At 40.0% G+C, this 23,410-nt stretch overlaps 1 protein-coding gene across 6 annotated transcripts in view; it reads right to left on the reverse strand.

Moving 5' to 3' along the window:
- Positions 1-23,410, reverse strand: part of CREB5 (cAMP responsive element binding protein 5) — a 356,885-nt gene that overhangs the window by 280,332 nt on the left and 53,143 nt on the right. For 4 of the 6 annotated variants that reach the window (XM_048838465.2, XM_075125771.1, XM_075125772.1 and 1 more), the window contains exons 2-4: positions 20,919-20,990; positions 17,838-17,931; positions 8,412-8,533 (exon numbers count right to left, since the gene is read on the reverse strand). In XM_048838465.2, coding sequence (XP_048694422.1) covers positions 8,412-8,533; positions 17,838-17,931; positions 20,919-20,972 — 270 coding nt within the window. In that variant the 5' untranslated portion in view covers positions 20,973-20,990. Of the gene's footprint in view, positions 1-8,411; positions 8,534-17,837; positions 17,932-20,918; positions 20,991-23,410 lie in introns of those variants that run through there. The other 2 variants (XM_048838467.2, XM_048838469.2) reach the window with 2 other exon arrangements.

Genomic DNA, 23,410 nt, shown 5'->3' on the forward strand with positions numbered 1-23,410 from the left:
AACATGCTGTCAGGTTCCACATTCTTCACTGCAACTGGTGCCAGACTTTCCTGTCCTCCCAACCCCCTTGCTGTGATGTATGCTATTGGTAAGAGTTCAGAGAATATCTGATACTGTATTTTCTGGTGATCACAGAATCATAAGGCCAAATTTACTGTTGATGGGTAAGATGGCATCAGAAAGACACAGCCTCCTTTAGATCTACTGACACTCCACCGATATGTAAGAATCTCAGCTGGTGTAATGAATATGCTGGGGGAGCTGGAAGAAGGGGCAAGCGCTGGTTACGCCTTTCAAATGCATGCTAGATTGTTATGTCCTCTCTTAGTTGGCATGTAGCCAAACTATACATATTTCATTTTTTTAAATCCTTCCTTACAGTTCAATCATTCCATCACCAAAAACCCATTATTATTTTTTATTTTTTTGGTTTCTTTTTACTGGACTCCATCCAAGTTGTCAAAACCTTTCTAGTAATGAGGTACCTAGAAAAGAACACAATAATCCTGGCTAATGCAACAGAAGAAGGGAATATTAACTTTCTACTTTCTGAGTCGATGAGGTAACAAATGAGGTTACATCAGAACCATCTCCCACCCCACCAGCATGGATTGCACATGTTCCTGGAACACAGAGGGTATGTCTGTCTACCAAGCAAAGAAAAACCCGTGACTCGGGCTTGCAGGGCATGGGCTGTAGGGCTGTTTCATTGCTATGTAGACTTCCTGCAGGGTCCTATAGCCCAGGCTTCAGCCCAAGCCCAGACATCTACACAGTAATGAAACAGCCCTGCAGCCCACGCCCCACAAGCCTGAGTCAGCATGCACGGGCCAGCCTTGGGTATCTGGTTCCTGTGTAGACACACCTAGAGATACTGGATGGAAAATTTCAAAATTACACTGAGTTCTCAGCTACAACATGCTTCCCAGTTCTAGTATGCATTAAACAGAACATGGTTTAAACCTGTACAGAACGCAGGTGAGTTTTAATGGGCTAACTTCATTTAATTGGTAGGAGATGGATATCGGCTCTTCCCATCTTTGACACTGCTCTTTCAGACCCATGCTCATGAGCAGATTTGCCAACAAGCCCAATCCAGTAGCAGCAAAGGTCATATGGCTGCAAATATAACCCATGACAAATGCTTTGGATACTTAATGCTCAGATCAGTGTAAATCTAAAAGCTCATGCTTGCAGGCTGGGACAACAATCTGATCTGTCAACACTGCCTACCTTGTTGGTTTGGTTGCAGACTCTGAGGCAGAGTCTAGTGTCCAAGATACATAGATGGCTCCCTGGCCTGGGCACCACTGGGTTTTTAGTTTTTCCTTTTCCTGCTTCCAGAAGTTAATTTGTTTTTGTTTTTGTTTTTTAATTTTGTTAGTAAATTTAGTGGTCAGGATGTTTGAATCAGGAATAGTGCAGCCAGATGCTGTGAAAGCTTCTTCCACAAGGCTCTGCCAATACACTTAATCCTGACCTGCAGCATCCCTTGTCTTCCAGGCCTTAGCCTCTCTTGAGCAGGAATTTCCAATTACATTAGATTATGCCAAATTACACAGGCGGTTTGACAACAAGCACATACAGAGAGTAGAAAGAAACCACCAAGCTCACTTCCACTTGTTACTTTCTTTTTGTCATTCAAATTCAGGTCTTGGAGGTCAATTATTACTACTTGTACTACACCAGTGCCTAGTGGCTTCAACTAAAATTGGGGGCCCACTACACTAGCACTATCAAAAACACATAGCAAAAGAGTGCCTACCCCAAAGAGCTTACAGTTCAAATAGAGGGAGAAAGGAAAGGTTATTATTCCCATTTCATAGATGGGGAATTGAAGCAGAGAGAGACTGACTTGGCCAAAGTCACACAGGGAGTATTTGGCAGAGCTGAGAAAAGAACAAACGATGACCTCCTGAGTCCCAGTCCAGTGCCTTCTCTACAAGACCACCTTGCCTTAAAAGAGTAAGTACACTAGCTGTAGGGTACATAGTCTTGGAAGGATTAGATTTTTATTGCTAAAGGTCAGTAAATGCCAATTTCACATCCCACATATAAACCAATGAAAAATATTTCCATCAATAATAATTTAAATTTACAGATCGGCAAAGTAAGAAAAATGCTGCTTGAGAACTTATTTGAGTTTGATTTAAGAATATTTATTTTATATGTTTTGACATCTGATGTTGACAATTTGTGGTTTAATTGTTATAAAGCTTTTATTTTTTGAACTTCAACATCTACTGTCATTCAGTAATTATTGTCTGACCCTTCTGATTGTCTGACCTCCCATAATTTCCCTCAATTGTGAAAATTTAAAATGATAAAAATCAAAAACAATGCTTAAAAATAAAAAAACATTAATATTATCCATCAAAATTATTTTAAAAAAAAAATCAAATTCTGCCAAGCCTAAGGATACAGCATGCAGCTTTTCACAACTAATTCACCACATAACCAATTTAATCAAAACAGAAATTCTCATGGAATCTGAAGGTTGAAGGCAATCTGAGTGAAAGTGATCATGAAATGATTTCATGATTCTAAGGAAAGGAAGGAGGTAGAGCAGCAAAATAAGGACAATGGACTTCAAAAAAAGCAACAAACTCAGACAACTGGTAGGTAAGGTCCCATGGGAAGAAAATCTAAGGGAAAAAGGAGAGCTGGCAGTTCCTCGAAGAGCCAATATTAAAAGGCACAACAGCAAACTATCCTGACATGAAGGAAAGATGGGAAATATAGTAAGCTCTTTAATGACCAGAAAATCGAAAAGGAATCCTACGAAACATGGAAACATGGACAAAATCTAAGGAGGTTCAAAAGAATAGCACAAGTAGGTAGGGACACAATGAGAAAGGCTAAGGCACAAAATGAGTTACATCTCGCAAAGGACATAAGAGGCAATAAGAAGAGATTCTATAAATACATTAGGAGTAAGAGAAAGATGAAGAAAAGTGTAGATCTTCCCTTTAGCGGGGAAGGAAAGCTACTAATGGATGACATGAAGAAAGCAGAGGTGTTTAATGCATATTTTGCTTCAGTCTTCACTAAAACGGAAAATTGCAACCAGATCCTCAACAAAATTAATAGTAATAACAAGGGGAAAGAAATGCAAAATAGGGAAAGCACAGGTTAAAGAATATTTAGATAAGTTACATGTATTCATTCAAATCAGTAGAGCCTGATGAAAGTCATGCTAGGATATGTAAGGAACTAGCTGAAGCAATGATCTTTGAGAACTCATGGAGGACGGTTAATGTACCAGAGGACTGGAGAAGGGCAAAGATAGTATCTATCTTTTTAAAAGGGAACAAAGAGGACTCAGGGAACTGTAGACCAGTCAGCCTAACTTCCATACCTGAAAAGATACTGGAACAAATTATTGAACAATCAGTTTGTAAGCATCCAGAGGATAACAGGGTTATAAGGAATAGCCAATATGGATTTGTCAAAAACAAGTCGTGCCAAACCAGTCTACTTTCCTTCTTTAACAGAGTTATTGGCTTCCTGGATGGGGGGAAGGGTAGAGTTGTCAACATGATATATCTTGATTTTAGTAAGGCTTTTGACACAGTCCCAAATGACATTCTCATAAGCAAATTAGGGAAATGTGGTCTAGAGATGAAATTATTATAAGGTGGGTGAAAGACTGGTTGAAAGACTGTACTCAAAGAGTAGTTACCAATGGTTTGCCGTCAGACTGGAAGGGGAGGAGGATATATCTAGTGAGGTCCCACAAAGATCTGTCCTGGTCTGGTACTAGTCAATATTTTCGTTAATGATTTGAGTAATGGAGTGGAAAGTATCCGTATAATATTTGCGGATTACCTCAAGCTGGGAGGAGCTGCTAGCATTTTGGAGGATGGAATTAGAATTCAAAAACAAACGTGTCATATTGGAGAATTGGTCTGAAATCAAAAACACTAAATTCAATAAAGACAAGTGCAAAATACTTCACTTGGGAAGGAAAAATCAAATGCACAACCACAAAATGGGGGAATATCTGGCTAGGCAGTAGTTCTGCTGAAAAGGATCTGGGGGTTATAGTGGAGCACCAATTGAATATGAGTCAAGAATGTGATGCAGTTGCAAAAAAGGCTAATATCATTCTTGGGTGTATTAACAGGAGTGTCATAAGTAAGGCACAAGAGGTAATTCTCCCACTCTACTTGGCACTAGTGAGGCTGCAGCTGAAATACTGCATCCAGTTCTTCACACCACCCTCTGCGAAGGATGTGAGAACAGCAAAAATGATAAAAGCTATAGAGAATCTGACCTACGAGGAAAGTTTAAAGTTTAGTCTTGAGAAAAGAAGACGGGGGGGGGGGAGGCGTGCCAGGGGGAGAGGCCTGATAACAGTCTTCAGATATGTAAGGGCTGTTATAAAGAGGATGTTGATCAATTGTTCTACATGTGCACAGAAGGTAGGATAAGTAGTAAGGGGCTTAATCTGCAGCAAGGTTAGATATTAGGAAAATCTTTCTAACTATAAAGATAAGTCAGCCCTGGAATAGGCTTCCGAGGGAGGTTGTGGAATCCTTGTCATTGAACATACAGCAGTCCTCGGATTTACGACACAATTGGTTCCTTACAACTGCATCATAAGTCGTAATGTCGGAAGTTGGAACCGCAATCTACTCCATTGCAGGACCAAGCGTCGTAAACTTGAAACCTATAGTTGTAAGTCAAATCAGGGTGTCAATGTAGAAGCGTCGTAAGTGCCATTTGTCGTAACTCAAACGTCGTAAAGTCAAGGACTGCCTGTATTTAACAACAGATTAGATGAACACCTGTCAGGAAGCCTCAGCAGAGCAGGCTGGACTAGATGACTTCTCAAAGTCCCTTTCAGCCCTACATTTCTATGACTCTGTGGATTGCACATGGTCTCATGTTTTAAAAAGAAAATCATTTACTGGACTGTAGCCTTGAAGTTTTCCAATAAGGAAACTTGCAAGTTAAAAAAAAAAAATTGTCTTCTTTCTCATAGAATCTCTGTGTCATGCTGTTTTCTCTTTAGCCACAGTGAAATAAACTAAAATAAACACACATTTTTTTCATAGTCTGATGTAAAAGACTCTCCTAATCAAAAATATTTTGGAAGCCTTTTCTCAGTAATGCGTAACATCTCTGTGCAGCTCACATTACACCTACTTACCATCACTGCAGAAGGCGGCAGAAAGCTACATTTGCACTTCGGAGTGGGACTATTAAGAGCACTTCAGTTGTATTACATGTGAAGGAGTCACGTTCCTTTCTATCCTTTGTCTATTGCATTTGCGTATGGCCCTACTGGGGCCAGCTTCAGATTAATATCTTACAGGCAGTTGGTAATGTAGGAACGAATGTGTAGCAGGCTAATTGGAAACACAGAACAAATGTTACACGTTAACTTGCCTCTGTGACTTTTGCTTTTCTTTTGAAAAACACACATTTTGCTCCCTGGAGATGGCTCATGGCAGCTCCACTGGCTGACAGAAGGAGGGCAGAATAAGACCTCCAGAGGACCTCAAACAACCGGCAATTATCAAGTAACATGATGCCCTAGTCTAGGTTTTAATCAGATTGTGCAACTACCCCAGTTAGCTGAAACTGACCCTGCAACATCATACTGTATCATTTGTGGTTAACTTCACAGGGCTCAAGATCATGAGATTGCTGCTCGTCTCTTATTCCTGCAAGATAAATACCACACTGTAGGTGCTGCACTGGAATCTTCTTCAGCACTGATAATCTGTGTAGAAATATTAATACACAAAAATGTCCTTATTTGCCATTTCTGCCAACTTTCTGCATGCTAGCACTAATCAGTCTAAGATTAGACACACTTACTCTCTTTATATGGCTGTTTCATAAGTGATCCTATATGGGAGTCTAGAATGGCTGAACTAGCTGGAATATTTTCCCATTCCCTAACCAGAACCCAGACACTTTCATGTTTGGAGCATGCCCCTTCCTGCTCTCAGCATAGCTAGGGTTCCCTTCCTCCCTCTCCAATATCTAACCCCAGCCTCTTTTCCCTACTCCAAACCATTCTCAAATAACCCCCTGAAATCCCTTCCTGTGACCTTGAACACATCTCATCTTCCTCTTCACAGCCCAGCAATAGGCCGCGGTCCCCTTCAAAGAACCCCCATAGCTCTCGTCCTCTACAAGTTTTTCTATAGTACCTCAGAGATACTTCTGCAAGGCTTTGAATGCTGCTTGCTTAAGATTTCATGAGCTTGACGGTGCACTTCGGCATGCACAGTCCCCAAGTCTGTGCAGTCTGAATTCAGCAGCAGCCAAGGCCCAGCACGATCGACACCACACGGTGGTTAATATGGACCAAACCTGAATTGGGAGCACTCACTACCCTACCCAAAGAGGCAGGGGCACTAGGGGGAACTGTTGCTTACCCAAGCCAAGGGTTAGGGGGTATGGGTGAGACTCCTGCTGGTTTTAGCAGTGAAGAGGGAGCTGTTTCCCTTCCTCCTCCCTTATTTTAGCCTCAAGTGTTATTTAAGACCTAAATTAGACTAACAGATACAGATCATCATCTCTGTAACAAGAAGCTGGGCCCTGTAACAAGAAGTTCAATAATAGGGGATCCTATTTGCCAAGTGATAGATTAAGGGGGAAGTAGTGAGGATTGCTGAGAGGTAATTAGGGCCCAAAGGAAAATTAAGGAGAGGTATTTCTGAGAGTTGCAAAAAGGTAGGAGGGAAGCTGTGGATCGACTGGGTGATCCCACAGGAGGAGGAGGAGGATGGAAGCCTCCCTTTGTTTAGATATGTTTCAGTTCACGGAAGCAAACAAAAGGTTGGGTGCTTATTTGTAAGTTTTAGCAACTCATTATAATCACCTTTAAATTATAACCACGCTTCATGATAGCCCAAATGCGAAGATGTTAGGTCAGGTTGAGTTAGCATACTTAGTCCACTGTAAAGTGACGTGGATGCTCCTAACTTTATGGATACCAGGTCCATGTTTGGAAATGTGATACATGATCTAATGAACTGCAGTTTCTCTCTACCTGTATCCTATAACAGCGTTTATCGAACTGGGGTCCGCGGACCCCTGGGGGTCCCTGAGGGTACTCCAGGGTGTCCAGAGGCCCCACTGATCAACCCCTTCCCTCCTGCCCTATCTCCCAGAGGCTACTGAAGCCAAACAAGGAGATTTTAGGTGCTAAAAGTTCGGCGGTGCAGTGGGGCTAAGGCAGGTCTACACATAAATCTTGGCAGCCCAGGGCTTGGACCAAGGGTCCCAGGACCCCGCAGCTAACACTGGCCGGGAATTGCGGCCAATGGGAGTTGTGGGGATGGTGCCTATGGGCAGTGGCAGCGCACAGAGACCCCCTGGCCTCCCTGCCTCGGAGCCACTGCCAGAGAGATATGCTGGTTGCTTTTGGGAGCCACTGGCCGGAGCCCAGCCAGAGCCTGCACCCCTCACCTCCTCCTGCACCCAAACTCCCTCCCAGAGCCTGTACCCCAACCCCCTCCCATACCCGAACTCCCTCCCAGAACGAGACTTCACCCCCCTCCAGCACCCAAACTCCCTCCTAGAGCCCACATCCCTCACCCCTGCCTGCAGTCAAACTCCCTCTCAGAGCCCACATCCTGCACCCAGCCCAGAGCCCACATCAAAACTTCCTCCCAGAACGTGCACCCCTTACCCCCTCCTGCACCCAAACTCCCTCCCAGAGCCCGCACAGTGCATCCCAACCCCCTACCCCAGCCTGGTGAAAGTAAGTGAGGGTTGGAGGGAGGGAGCGAGCGAAGGAGGGAGCAGGGATGGAGTGAGCAGGGGGTGGGAAGAGGGGAGGCAAGGGTGGATCCTAGGGCTGAGCTGGGGGTCCCCAAAATTTTTTAAATCAAAATGGGGGTCCTTGGGTTGCTAAAGTTTGAGAATTATTGCCCTATTAGTAAGATTTTTCCCCCTTAAGTTTGAATATTTTACTGAAAATACAATCTATATCAGATAAAATTAGCAGTGATGAAAACTAAATCTAGAGGTAACATGGGGGGATACTTAACAAGAGCTGAAATCAGATCAGAGATGTTTCTATGCTGATTCCATTCTTCTACTTCCTCCCCACATCCCCCAAAAACATCTTTTAGCAAGTGAAAGGAATCAAGTGTGAAATCCTATTTGTCAGAACATTCGATTTTACCAAGTCTCTCCCTCAAGAGGCAAGTGGTTTGCATAGGTTTACTTAAGTATGGCTAAGACACTTAGGGAAATTTAAGCTTGGTTATACATTTTTATCAATGATTACAATGGTTAGAAAAACATGTCACAATCTATAGTGCCACCTAGTTTCCAACCAAAAAAGGGTCTACCAGGTAATGGAGGTCTACCTGCTTTCACACAACATCCATAAACACTTAGGGGGTTGGAAGAGGGAAAGAGTCCATTGCACTAAAACATACCCTTTTATTGTTCTCTTCTTCTTGTGCCTTTCTAAACTCGTGTTCTAAGGAACAGTCAATATCATTGAAGAGGCCCACTTCCTCACAGTTCTTCAGGAATCGGGTTGGTGTAGGAGTCTGGTCTGAGAACAGATATCAAAAGGATCTACAATGGATGTTTTGCAGTAAAACAAGGATAAGTAGAATACACGTTTTGAGAGAACATCTCTTTCCCAGCAGATGCACAAATATCTACCTGCTCCTTTCCCTCCCCCAGCAATCTCCCAGAATTAAAAACAAAATAAAGCCACTGAGTTTTGACATGGTATGTGAGGTGCAGGGCTAGAGTTTGGCCAAGAGTGTTTTACAAAGCGTGCAGCACTTTATTTGTAGCAGCTGTCAGTCAGCTAGATTTAAGAAATATTTTAAGGGCCAGATTCCCTGTCAGTATAGATGGACAAATGTGTACCCCTAATTTGCACAAATCACCACTGAATTTGTGCATAAAGCTCCAATAACAGTGTGCAAAGAGTTCATTAGACGTGCGTCCATGCAGACTCAATGTGTGTGTTTCACTGCAGGGAGTGAGTGCACAGATTAGCTATGCAATTCTGTGCCTGAACTATCTGAAAATTGGCTCAAGCATGAATATTTTTGTCCTGTGGAACACACAGTAAAGTTGCAGTAACGCAGAGAAGTACTATTGAGTAAGTTGATTCCAGATTTATTTTTTTGAGGGAGAGGTTGAAATCATACCAGAAACATTATGAAAAGATTTTTGAGACATTGACCACACCAAGAAAACATGGAGAAAGTGTCAACATTTCTTGTTATTCATTTAAAATGCTGAAAGATTTATGATCAAATTCATTTAAATATTCCCAACTCCTGAAGCCGTTCTCCCCATCCCTTGCCAGAATAATTAAGAGAGGGACTGGTTTCTCGTTAATGTTATACCCAGAAGGGGCTCAAGAAAGTAAGCAGAATGGAAAAAGCCTTCAGGCTTCTTTTCAAGATCCTGAGCTTTTTTTTTTTTTTGATAAGCAACTGTAAAGCATCCTGGAAGCTTCACCTCCAGTGACAGCACTGACCACAGGTTTCTGATTCATCTAGAGCAGCGGTCTCCCCTTCCTTGTGTCTCTAGTAGTTTACACACCCCTCTCCTTCCATGCAAGTACATATACCGATAAAAAAATGCAACTCTCACTAAACATTAAAAAACAGTAATACATTGATTCAAACAGAGCCATTTAAGTACACAGGCAATACCATACCGTACCATCCTTACTTCTGCACTGCTGCTGGCGGCAGTGCTGCCTTCAGGGCTGGGCCCCCGGCCACCAGCCGCCACTCTTCACTCTGCCTTCAGAGCCGGGTGGCTGGAAAGTGGGGCTGCTGGCCGGGCACCCAACTCTGAAGTCAGCACTGTTGCCAGCAGCTTCTCACCCCGCCCTCCAAGATTAGATTCCTCAGTTTTCAGAGTAGCAGCCATGTTAGTCTGTATTCGCAAAAAGAGAAGGAGTACTTGTAGCACATTAGAGACTAACAAATTTATTTGAGCATAAGCTTTCGTGAACTACAGCTCACTTCACCGGATGCAGCAATGAAGTGAGCTGTAGCTCATGAAAGCTTATGCTCAAATAAATTTGTTAGTCTCTAAGGTGCCACAAGTACTCCTTTTCTTTATTCCTCAGTTTGAGAACCTCTGATCTAGAATAATCCTTAGCAGCAAGGGATAGTCTAGTTTGCTGAGTGCAAAACTGGGAACCAAGAACTCCCAATTCTAAGTCAGCTCTGACACAACCTCCGTCTGTGGTCTGGGGCAGATCTTTAATCTGTCTGTCTGCTTCCTCATAAGACAAATGACACTATAACTACAGTACCATATTAACAGAAAATTGGCATGGTTTATAAAATACCAGGTCTATCTACAGAAATGTCGCAAATCAGTAAATATCACTGGTACCATCCATTCCAACTCAAAAGGGGATAAACAACTAGGGGGAAATTCATATTTGTTAAATCCAAATAGCAAAAAAAAATCCCTTTTTCTCTCCCTGCATGATTCCCAATCCAGCTCAAACTACTACTTATTTCCTTTGTATGTTTTGACCCACATTCATACAGTAACCTGCTACCATACTTGGTCATTGTCAACTCCCATATTGTTTAAAATTCAGCCCATAAAGGATGAAAACAAGTGTCACTCTCACTAATCTGCCCAGCACGCAATGGGCCAAGATTCAGACCTTCATACAGTTTTAGCTTCTATGCTAAAAAAAAAATCAACATACACATGAAAAAGGAAAGAAAAACAGTCTTTGTGAATGTGTGTGCATATATTAGTTTTCACTGATAGCTACTATATTATTATCTAACCACCACCAGAGTCAGGAACATGACACTCTCAAATCATCGTCTTTGAAATCTTGATATAAAGAGACAGTTTAGGGTGACCATACATCCCATTTTGGCTGGGACATTCCCTTTTATAAGCACTGTCCCGGCCACCCCAACTTTTTTGGCAAAAGTGAGCATTTCCTTTTGCCCTTGCCAACTCAATCAGTTGGCAAGAGCAAACAGGAAAAATGCCTACTTTTGCCAAAAAAGTGGGGTGCAGAGAAACATTCAGGGGATGTGGTGCTGAGATGCCAGCTCCGCGCGGGGAGACAGGCAGGTCTTGAACGAGCAGTGACACCAGCCCCACGCAGGGATGGGGAGGCAGGGCCCATGCAAGGATGTGGGGGGGCCCTCAGACTAGCCCCATGTGGTGTCCCATTTTCCTTTGGGAAATATGGTCACTCTGAGCTGCTGACATCAATGGGAGTTGAGGACACCCAATGCTTCAGGATCAAACCAAAGTATTAGTGTAATCACACTGAACTCAGTGGAGTTACACAAGCATGAATCTGGCACTCCTCCTGGAAGCGCTCTAAAAGGCAGGAGGAGCAGGTTTTATATCCAAAGGGATGAACAATAACTCTAATTACTGAAAAAGGCAATTTACTTTGTTATGTAACACAAGCTGAGGAATGCCAAACCTTCCTCAACATTAAGGAGATATTCAATTTAGAATCTGTAGTAAATATATAAAATGTTTTCTTAGTTTATTCCAGGATATATTCATATTAGATAAAGTAGGTTTCATTACAATCAAATCAGCACCAGAAAGCAGGGTTTCAGAAATAAGTTAATCATGTTTTTTGGCAAATCTCATAAATAGCCATAATCTAGAATTAACGTGGGCTTACAGGTCGGCCTCTGTCACACAGTGACAGACTCAGGCTAATAGCAATAAATAAATACAGAAATAAAATTAAAATACACAAACAGACAAAAAATACTAATTGCCCTCTTTTACAGAGCTACCTATACCTGAACCTAGAAAAAGGAGGCTGAAGAGAATGGGTACAGCTAAGATCTGGGCATGTTTCATTAAGGTACATGACTGGTCAAGAAGTTAGGCATTATTTCAATCTGTTTCATTAGGCCAGGGGTTTCAGCATTGACAGCAAAGCATTTTGAAGGCACACCCAGCTGAATACAGCAAGTAGACACTGAGTAAGAGCGGCATCAAAGAATCATAGAATATCAGGGTTGGAAGGAGGTCATCTAGTCCAACCCCCTGCTCAAAGCAGAACCAACACCAACTAAATCATCCCAGCCAGGGCTTTGTCAGGCTGGGCCTTAAAAACCTCTAAGGATGGATCATCAGCATCTATTTGGAGAATAAGAGACTGAGACAAAGTATTGCATCATGTCAAAAGCATAGACGTGATCAGTAGTGATGAAGTACCAGTAATCTCAAAAGTGAAGGCCAGATTCTGCCATCCTTACACAGGTTGAGTGGTACATCTACTCCAATAGTAGCCCCAGGGCAATAAATGGAGAAAGGTATTACTCGGTGTGAATATGGGTGACGGAGTCTGCCCCTCTGGAAGATGTTTTGAATAATTATCCAATTTTTGGGGGCAGTTCCTCAGCTGATATAAACTGTCATGAGCCCACTGGCTTCAATAGGTCTATGACAATCTATGCCAGCTGAGGACCTGCTCTTGTATGGAATTTTGTGGTCTAGAAACCAGGCTGGCAACCTCATGAGATCAAGATTTTTCACAAAGATTCATAGTCCTCCTGGGTGTCAGTTAAACCAGACATACCTCAAGAACAGACTTCCCCAGAACACTGTGGTACTTCTGTAACCAGAAGAAGCCAGCAGGGCAGAGGTCCACAGAAATTGTGCATGAAAAGGGGGTTACCTAAGAACTAGGCTGTGAAACCCTTACACTGACAAGCAGTTACTCACAAATGTAGTCCCACTGACCTCATGGCTGCTTTGGTGAATGTTCACAACCTAGCTCTTGGAATTAAAGGTAATCAAATTTAGACATAGGATGAGAAGAATACTTAGGAAGTCTTACCTGGTGTTCAAAAGTCACATAGTTACTGCCAGAAAGGCTAAGAGTGACATCAATTTTAAGTAAAATATAAACCTCAAATTTGAGGATAATACAACCAAAGGCAAGGTCCAGCTGTCTAATCGAGCAAAGATTATGAGTCAACCTATTGTACACGAGCAGACAGATTTTCAAGAGAGCTCAGTACCCACTTTTTTGGGCTGATTTTCAAGAACTCAGCTCCCATTTCAGAACCAAATTAAATAGCCAGACTTTTTAAAAAAAAATTTAAAGTAGAATTCAGTACATTGAACGAGAGTTGGGTGCTGACCACTTTTGAAAATGTGGCCCTTCTTTGATTTCATAAATGGGAGCTGAATTCTTTTGAAATTCTTTTGAAAACCTTGCTACAACTGTGTGCACTTAGCACTTGAAAATTTGGCCCTTGGATTCTCTAGACTTATTTAAAATATATGGTGTGAAGTAATAGGAAATCTGAGGTCTTAACCAAAGTAAAAAAGAAAATCTATTATGTATTCACTATGTTTTGAAACTGCCAGAGCTGTGCCCCCCAAAAAAGGAGGATCAACCTGAATGGACTGCCTTTGAAACAGCAGCCCCAGTAAGCCCAGTGCTAGGAGGAAATGCATTGTTAGCTTGCTCTACTGAATTTATTTGAATTGTCTACCAGAATGTGTTTTGCAACCCCAGAACTGGCTCCTAGGATTTCATCTAGCAAGACATGAATGGAAATATTACAGCATGATGCTCATTCGGAAACAAACTGCAAAACCAAATGATGACCATAAAAAAAAAGTTTTTTTACAGAACTCCAGCTTTTTAAAGTTTATATTGACCACTAAACTATTGCAAATGTTATTCATCCATAATGTAGATATTGGACAGCACAAAGCCAAAGGCTGTAACTTGATGCTTCATCTTTCTAAAAAATTGTTTAGTCTGCTGTGCATTAATAACTGGAATTTGGCTTGTTCAGCTGTGGAGCAGCACTAAAGTTATATATTTACCCATGTTTTACTTTCACGAAATGATAACAAAGTCAGAGTAATAGGACTAGTACTGAAACTTGAGGGGCTGCCCATCACACAGGCTAAAATCGTCCTAGACCTGAGAAAATTTATTCAAAACTGAATCTGCATTTTCCGACAAAAAAAATGTCTTGTTGAAAAATTCCTGAACAGCTCATTTTTGCTGTCTTTTTTAAAATATATATATATATATATATTGGAGGGAGCCAATATATAAATAAAAGATTCAATATTAAAAGATTGCTCTTTTGCAAGGATTTTGTATATGTCGTATTGGGAGACAATGGAAAAATCTAACTCCTGGCTAGCATTGAAAATACTACACCTGGCTTTGCTATAGGGCAATTGCAGCCTCAATTCTTTGAAGGGTATTGATGACAGGAACAACTTTGCCAAAAAAAAAGGGAAGACAAGACAAATGTCTAAAGGGAAGGCCTGTCTCCTCCTCTCATATATCATTTCATTTTTTCTTTATGAAATCCAAGTATAAAACATCTTTAACTTTAAGGAATTTAAATTTCCCCCAGGGTTGTGCTGTGTGAAGAAACGACTGCTTCTCAGTGTCTCCCAAAGAGTGGGAAAACTATCAGCCATTCTGAAATGAGGATTGCAAAAAGGATTTTATAAAAACCCTCTTAACTTATAGGCAGGGTGACTTGCCCACAGAAATACCCAGATGATCTCTTGGTTGGGATAACACACACATATGCATATTGCTCTCTTTGTGTGCGCACATCCCTACGCTCTCCCTTTTTCACCAATACCAGGACATTTTTTAACACACAAGAGCAAGTCCCTCAAGTATGATCACATGTCCATTGGGCTCATAAAGCTCTGTACTTCCACATGTAAGGTGAGTAACCATGGGCCTTGTGCACACAGTTACTGGTCTGGATGCAAATCTAGTCCCCAGTAATCTGCCATGTATCTTCCCTCAGAGATCAGCCCAAGGAAACGAGTGGAGGAATCATGCTCCAAAGGCTCTTGAGGAGTAATAGAGCCACTCCACTCAGGCTACTCCTGATGGCTGGAGCAGAGTCTATGGCCCTAGTGTGAACCTTCTAAGTTGACTGGAGAAAGGAGGTAAAGACCAGGGAACGTGTACGTTGGAAGTTCTTCTAGCCCTTCCTCTCACTCCAGCCTTCCCCAGTTGCCATACAGGCAGCTCTCACAAAGCTGAACTCTGCATTGCACTGGGAGTGTACACACACCAGTACAGTGCACTTCAAGCAGTTCCACTGCCAAAGGACACCACCACCTGCAAAAAGAGAATTTTAAAAAACGTTTTTTTTGGTGGGTTTTTTTTGAGAAAATGCAAATTTGTTGAAACAAACTTTTCATAGGAAAGGGTCAGTTTTGACAAATTTTTCGACTCAAAAATTTTTGAAAAAAAGTCTTGAAATTGTCAATGAAAAATTCCAGTTTTCCAGTTTGCAAAGACTTTTTGTTTAGAAATTTAAGCTAATCTTAGTTTTAAAAATATAAAGTCAAAATCCAAAAACAAAACATTTTGAAATTATCAACACGCAATGTTTCAATTGACCTGCACTGAAATTTTTTCAGAATTTTGGTTCACAAAAAAATGTTCAAGGTTTCAACTTTTCCTCACCCTTTAAGACAGGAAAGTTTTTCAAAATCTTGAAAACTTTTGTGGGATGAGAAAACAGTTTCCCACCTTGTTCTAATTCTATGGGCACAGCAAGCAGATATGCATTTTTGTACGTCCTACTTTTCAGTGTGTTGTGCATTTTTGCCTGTCCTGACTTGAAATTTTTACCCTAAATGTTATTTTCCAGGGCAGGGGAAGACAACATTTAATTTTGGCATTTGTCAACCTTGAATTGTTAAGTACCAAAGGCATGATTTTAAAAAACAAAACAAAAACAAAAAACCATGTACACCCAAATGAAATGTTTGCAAGCAGTTGCTGACTATTTCTAATACAGATGGAGATGTACTGAAATATATAAGATGAGTGGTATGAGAAAGAGAACAAATTACCTCTGACAAAGATCCTAGTTCATTTATATATGTCCCACAATGTATATGTATAATCACCATCTGCTTGGATTCTTATACTGCACCTATCAACATTGTAGCGGAGTGCTCACCATCTAGCTCATGCTCAAAGGCCCAGGTCAATGTTTGCTTTTTTTAATAGTCTTTTAATTTGGTTAAATATCTTGAAAATTATTAGTAACTCACAGGAGCATCTTGGGATAAATGCATTATTTCATTCTACCTCTTACAAATACATTTTCACCTACTCATATGGTGCACACCTGTGGCATTTTGGCAAGGCACCTGGTTACAGCACTTAGTTCACCCCCTGAGAATGAGGAAGTGATGCCCTAAAAATTATGATCAATATGAATTGGCTGGCCTAAAGCTAATCTCTTAAAATTGTTTGCCCCCTCCTTTTGAAACATGCATCTTCCTGTAAGCGCAAAACCAAAGAAACATAATACTGATGACTAAAACAAGCATAACTGTAAGGAAAAACATATAGCAAGTCCTTGACCCATCTTTGCCATGTCTCCCCTAATACAGTCCAATGGACAAGCTCCAGACCACTTCATCACAGCAGTAGAAATGAGCATATGAGGACCTGTGAACACTTTTACTCCTCAGTGCAGCATGATTACAGAAGTACCTCTGCTAAATAATTTTTTATGGATTCACTGTGAAAAATCCAGTGGAGTAGACTAATAGATAAATAATTTACACTACAGAAAATATGTAAGGAGAATATGTGAAGAACTCTTTAGAGACTTGCCCCACCATTGTTTCCAAAGTCCTCTTCCACTACTAGGGATTTTTTCTGCTTGTTTGTTTTTTGAAGTTTTCTTAAGCGCACACATAACTCAGAGTTACAGTTTAAAATGGGGATTCCTGAATTTTATCCACACAAAAAAAAAATCTGAGACTGTTGCATATCCATTCAATTGTCGCATTGATGTACCTACAACGAACATATCTGGATGGAATTTATGCAGGCAACAGATGTGCTTCTGTTTTTAGCACAACTGAGTACAACTTACTCAGAAGGAGCCCACTTTAGAAAATCTGTCTCCATGAGTAGTTAATATGTCAAATAAAGTGTATAAACCCTAACTGGGCATCATCATTTAGCACATTTTATTTTTATATTTATATTTTGGAATCTTAAAATGGTAAAAAAAACAAAGTTTTTAAAGGTTCTATGGATATACTCTTAGGAATATGCTTAATGTCTTCAAAATATACCCTATAAAAATGATAAAGGGGGAAGCAAAAGGGAAGGAAGCAGAAACTACAATCAACATGCAATGTTGGCAAGCCACCAGTGTATGTATGGTCATGAACATACACACCCCTGTGTGAAAACTTCAGAACCAGCTCAAGACTACGGGAATGTGAGGATAATCCTGTACCTAGTAATGTTTTTATCCCAAGGGGCACTTTAGCTATTGTCACTGTTTTAGCTTTTTTCAACTGGCTGATTTATAGCTATTGAAGTACGTCAGTGTCTTTAAAAGGTGACTATTATAAGTGACATAAACCAGGTGCTGAGATGAGCTTGTCATAAATTAAAATAGTGACTCCTGGAGGAACTTCACAGATGTACTTCAGTAACCTTTTTGTTGCAGACTTCTGTAAAGCCACTCTTAAGGGTGTATATTTCACTAGAATGTTTATAAATGGAGGCAGCACTGGAGCAGCCTTTTAGCCCATTGACCTGATATATAATATAGGCAAAACCAATGTGGCTAAGGTTCAACAAGCTCTCTCTCACGCTCCCTCTCTCTTATACCAATCCTCAAACAAGTCAAACAAATACCAGTTACCACCTTGTCCAGAGGTGTACCACATATTTTGTTCCATCTCTACTTGTTATTTGATTGGAATACTTTTGAAATTAACCTCTTGGGGGTATTTTGGCAATAGCCTTCCAGCAGGAGTCACAATATCAACATCAAAATAAGTACCTCGCTTGTCTCTTACATTCCATGTCTTCTTACCTGATAATATGTTATCTGTTTTTATTGAAGGAAACTTCAAAGTCATTTCGTGTTTGTGCCTGTGAATCATCAGATGATCCTCTGTTGGAAAACGCTGTCAGGCAAACACAGAGAGAGGAAGAAAGAAGTATTTAGTTCTCTAATAAATTTTTGGCAATGGACAGGATTTAAAAAAAAAATTCATCCAGCCATCCAAATGACAAAGGAACAGCCAAAAACAATTCTAAAATGCAAGTAAGCATAAGTAAGAACTATCTTTGTACTCTATGTGTGAGAGCAAATTTGCTGTAGTGATCTCTTGGACAACACCCAAGTAAAAGGGTTAAAATGCAGATGACCTATCTAGTCATATACCCAAAATACACCCCAGTAGCAAAATTCAGATTGGTTACCCATGCTGCCAGCTTATCCGTGCTTAAGAAAATAAAAAAAGACAATCAAAACAGCCAGCCTTCCCCTACCCAAAGGTGCCCAGGTATCGTGCATTTTTGTTTCCATAAGATTCATGTCTGCAACAGATCAACTTGGTTCTAATCAGACCTGATTTATTCCAGCCACTATACAGTGGTATTTGATTTCTACTGGGTATTTATAACCAGGAAGATATATTAAACTAATTTCCTTTTCTTTGCCCAGAGGACAAGAGGGAAGGACTATGTGTTGTAAGAAACCTTACACAATATACTAATGGGTATATTTACACTTATAATCCTGATAACAGAATTATAAATGTCAACTGTTTCTTTAAATAATAATAATAAAACAAAAAAAAAACTTGAGCAAACATTTAATAATTATAAAAAAAAATCTGGGTACATTGTGGTCTAAATGGTGCCTGCTAAAAAACTTATAAAAGTGAAAGAGCAAGCGGACATGACCTTACTAGGCAGAGAGCAGAAAATTGGGGTAGCCTGTGGATTAAATAATCCAAGGTCAACATGTAAGTGAAAGAATCTGGAAAAACATTTTTGCACATATTGGACAAATTTAATATTTTTGCTACTAGTTATGGTAATTCTTTGCTTTAACAGGGCTAGTCAAAGAGTAGCAAAGGTGGCTAAGATATGTCTGGATAGCTTTGTAAAGAGCAGCATTTAAAGCAGCAGGTCCCTAGAAGACAGACAGAAATTGGCAGTAGTAAAATGGAGATGATTCAGTGCCAACCCAGACTAAGTACCTCTGCTCGTGGCTATGGTATGTTATAAACAGATATCAAAATATATATATATAATGGTCCAAGAAAGGGGAGGGGGGTTAAGTCCTTTTCCTCACTGTGAAATCCTGGTTCAGTGTTTACTCATCTGGAAGAAGTAAAAGCACTAAAAATTTACATTGAGAACAAATGGAATGTGGGAAAGACTCTCCATGCTAATGTTGTGAGCAGAAACACATTGTTGAAATGAATTCTCCACCATGGAATGCTATGCTTCCGTCTTCAGTGTGCAAATCAGCAGGGCCTAAAGAAGGCCTGGTGAGGTTGGGGGAAGAAGCCATTGCTTTAATCCAGACTTGCGTCTTTTCTGTGAGAACAATGGTAACTCATTCTTCGAATTGATGAACTGGTTGATGGAGAAGGAAGCCCCTAAACCTCTTAACTAGTTTGCAATACTATGGTATGCAACTGATATTTTATACTAAACAGAAGATGCACTATAATTTAAAGGTGAACATAAAAGATTTTTTTCATTAAATAAACAATAAATAGACTATTTGATTTCCTTCTTCTTTCACCGTCCAGTGGCGGTGGAAGCCAAATTGACCATTGCCATAAGTGGGTTCAATTCCATTGATTTCAATGAAAGGTCAGTCAGCTAATGCTTCCTGTGAACTTGGCCCAGACACTTAAAAAGATTAAATTAAATTTTACTAAAGAGCTTGGAGATATTTTAAAACTAATCTCTTGGAGGTAGGGCTTCTAGTGAAGGCTCAGCTGCGTACACACAGACTTAGAACTACAAATGCACACACTCCTCATTTAGGGACTGATCCACAAATCAACAGAAGTCATTAATAAGACTCTTATTAACTTAAATGGTGGAGTAAGTTACATGCCAACACATGAATTCAAGATTTCCACATTTCTACTGCAGCTGTGGATAAAATTACCAGCATCTAAAACTCTAATAATAACATACTCTGCACTTCTATAGCTCGCATCAGAAGAGCACAAAGGGTTTTACAAACATTAAGGACTGAAGACTCAACACCCTCAGCAAAGTAGGGCAGTATTATCCTCCTTTACAGACAGGGAAACTGAGGTAGGGGAAGTAAAATGACTTACCCAAGGTCACACAGCAGGTCTATGATAGCACCTGAAAGGAAGCCCATATCTTATTACTCCTAGTTGTGTACTCTAGTCACTAGACTAACCTAGTATGGGGAATGCAAGGGATGGAAGTTCCTAAATTGCTTTAAGGATTAATGACGTTGTTATCAATTACCAATTGTGTTGAAGAAACACTGAATTCTAAACTCAGTTCTTAGTGGGTAAAATGCCTGTCAATTCACTTATAATGAGGAAAAGATCAAACATGTAATGTTACGAGCCAGATTATGTCCTCAGATGCATACGTAGGGCTGCCATTCAAGTCAGCTGGAATCGCATGTGTACAACATGGGTCAGAATTTGGCTATGAATTGCATTTTAAATGAAGCATATTTAATATGAAGATGTCCTATAAGATAATAAGCATTAGCCATGGAAATGGCAATAAATACACACACAAATAAAACTTACTGGTTTATACAAATGTGTAAGAAGCAAGGGCAAATATTACAAGAGCTATAACCATACTAAGCGACTACGTTCCCTTCCTGTGCTGTTTACCACTTGAACAATTAAAGAAGTGTGCAGTGTTGCTTAAAATATTTGGGGGGCAAGAAAGGCTTGAAAAAACATTTACCGACACACACATGAATAGCTGTTTCTTTGCTTTCATTATTCTCTAATAATATCTTTGTGGAAAAAGAGAAGGTTTTGGAAAACATCATTATTAGGCGTGTGTTAATATATCAGGAGGCATTATACAAGTCAGAGCTAGCGCTGAGGACTCCGTTAATATTGCCGCTGACTCCACTCACCTGTGAGCAGCCTGGGGCACTGCAGACAAAAGGCCTCTCCTGCTCCAAGTTCATCTTTGATTCCTCATAAATCTACATGTTAAAAGGTGAGGGGGAAAAAAGGGAACCCATAAATATATGCACCCTAAACTTCAGGAAACATGCAAAATAGAAGCATTTTTAAAGTTAAAAAAATTAATTTCAAAACTCCCTAAATTGACAAGAAAAAATTCATCATAATTTCAGGGTCCTAACTTACTAATGTTCATCAGGCTCCCTACAGTCTAAGTTCTTATTGCTCTTTCCTGGGGATATATTTACTCTGAAGGAAGAAAAAAGCCATTAGGCTGTTACAACAGAAATCCTGCCTAGGGAAAAAAACACATGTTCAGTGTTATTATTAGATAAGACCATGTCTGCTCAGAAAGATCCTGAAATGAAGGGTTTTTACTTTTCCTCCTTCAGTTCCTGACTGAACAACATTTAAACCAGACTAACTGAAATTCTTGTAACTGAAGAGACTACATTGTGAGTAGAGAATTGTTTTAGGTAACATATTTAGCACATAGTATTATATATGCAGTCCTGCCAGATCCTAAGGATCATCAGACTTGAAATCTAGCAGAGAGCAGAACTGTAATGTCCCCAAAAGCCAGTGCAGTCCAGTATTTTAACTGTGGACCAGACCTTGGGAGAGAGCTGTTGGGTTAGAGAATGAGAAAAGAACAATAAAAAAAAGTGAGGAAATAAACATTTGCCTCTCCATATAGTATGCAACTCTCAGCGTGCAATATTACAGCTGAATTTGGGTCAGTACTCAAGCAGTGCTTCTGACTGATTGGGACTAAATTATTTTATAAAAACTTTTTTTCTCTAAGTGGCCAATCAATACACTCATTTGAACCTACTATTTCTACGAGTAATATCTAGGATTGTAATAAATTAACTACATTAGAGAACAAAACACTTTTTTCAGTTTGCTTGCACTGGACAGCATTTTGAGTGTATTCAGGTTCACTCTATCCCTGCTTAGCCAGTAATTTTCTCTGTTTGTGTGAGTCTTTCACCCAACCAAAGCGGGGAGAAAGACATTTTAATAAGTAGGAAAACGTGATTATAAAAGTCCCCAAAATTGGCAGATGGCCTCCTGGACAGGTGTTGAACCATAAACTACTTGAACCCATTTTTAAGAAAAAACAGAGCAGACTTCAAGTTGATTGTGTCCTTTACCATTATGATAGCATAAACAGGAATCTATAATGATACAACAAAATTGTACAGATGCTAATTTTCCAAGCAGCATTATTTCTTTAGAAGTTCTGAGAGTATCCTGCAAAACTGTAAATATCCTGTAAACAGTTTGCATTCTTACCTTGAATATCAGCCCTAACCTGTACCTATAAGCACTTATTCCCCATTATCATATTTACTACAGCAGTGAAAATTCCAGATGATTGGATTTCTAACATATCCCATCTTTTTCTTTTTTAAAATGAATTTTGTGCTGCTAAAAAGGTGCTGGTTTGATTGCCAGGGAGACATACTTCCTGTTTACCAGGTGAGGTATCACATACCAGACAGCAGCATGAGCTTCCCCATGATGTCCTGTCTGTGTGCTTTAACCCTAACCCAGACAGACAATTTCTATGGGTGAGGAGTCAGTTGCCATTTCCATTAAGCCCTTGACTTCTCTGCCAAGGCTGCCAATAAAGGTGACAATCAGTGCCATTTGCTTTTTGTGAGGGGGACAACTGTGCCCTAAAACTGGGCTGAGATCAGCAACTTATTTCACTGAATGGCCAGCAAAAGTTAATACATTTTAGACCAGAGTTAGGACACATCTACACACAAACTGGAACTAAATAAATAACAGAAATAACTAAACTGGGTTGTAATTCACACTCTTAGTTATTTTGATATAAATCTGTGTGTGGACATTCCTATTTCAGATTATGAATGCCCTATTTTGATTTAACTAAAATCAATTTTAAATTAAATTGAAATAAGAAATAGTGACCATATACAGATTTGTACTGACATAACTGAAGTTGCCAGGTGTGAACTACAACCAATTTTAGTTATGTCAGTTCCAGTTTGTGAGTAGACAGGCCCTTTAGATTTGATCCAATAACCAAGAGATGGAAGGAGTCAGAGGATTTTTGTACTGTCCCATCTTAAAGCAATGAAGCAATAGAGAAAACTGGCTGATAAAAAAAATTGCTCTGGTAAATTCATTTTAAAACTCCACCTTTCTTTGACCCTGGAATGTTGCCTTTTTTCTAAAGTGCTTTTAAATAGAACTTGAGAAAGACTTTTTCACAGTGAAAAACTATGTGTGGATAAAGAAAGACTTTATCTGATATCTCAATTACTTCTGCAACTGAAGCAATACCAAACACTCCAGCTACCCCTTTCCCCCATCCTCAGGGTAAACAGACAACTAACTGCACTTTCAATGGGAGAAAAATGGATGATGCTTAGTGAAAAGGAAACAGAGTGAAATAATTTTGATC

Source organism: Caretta caretta, chromosome 2 (genome assembly GCF_965140235.1).
Source record: "Caretta caretta isolate rCarCar2 chromosome 2, rCarCar1.hap1, whole genome shotgun sequence".
NCBI lineage: Eukaryota > Metazoa > Chordata > Testudines > Cheloniidae > Caretta > Caretta caretta.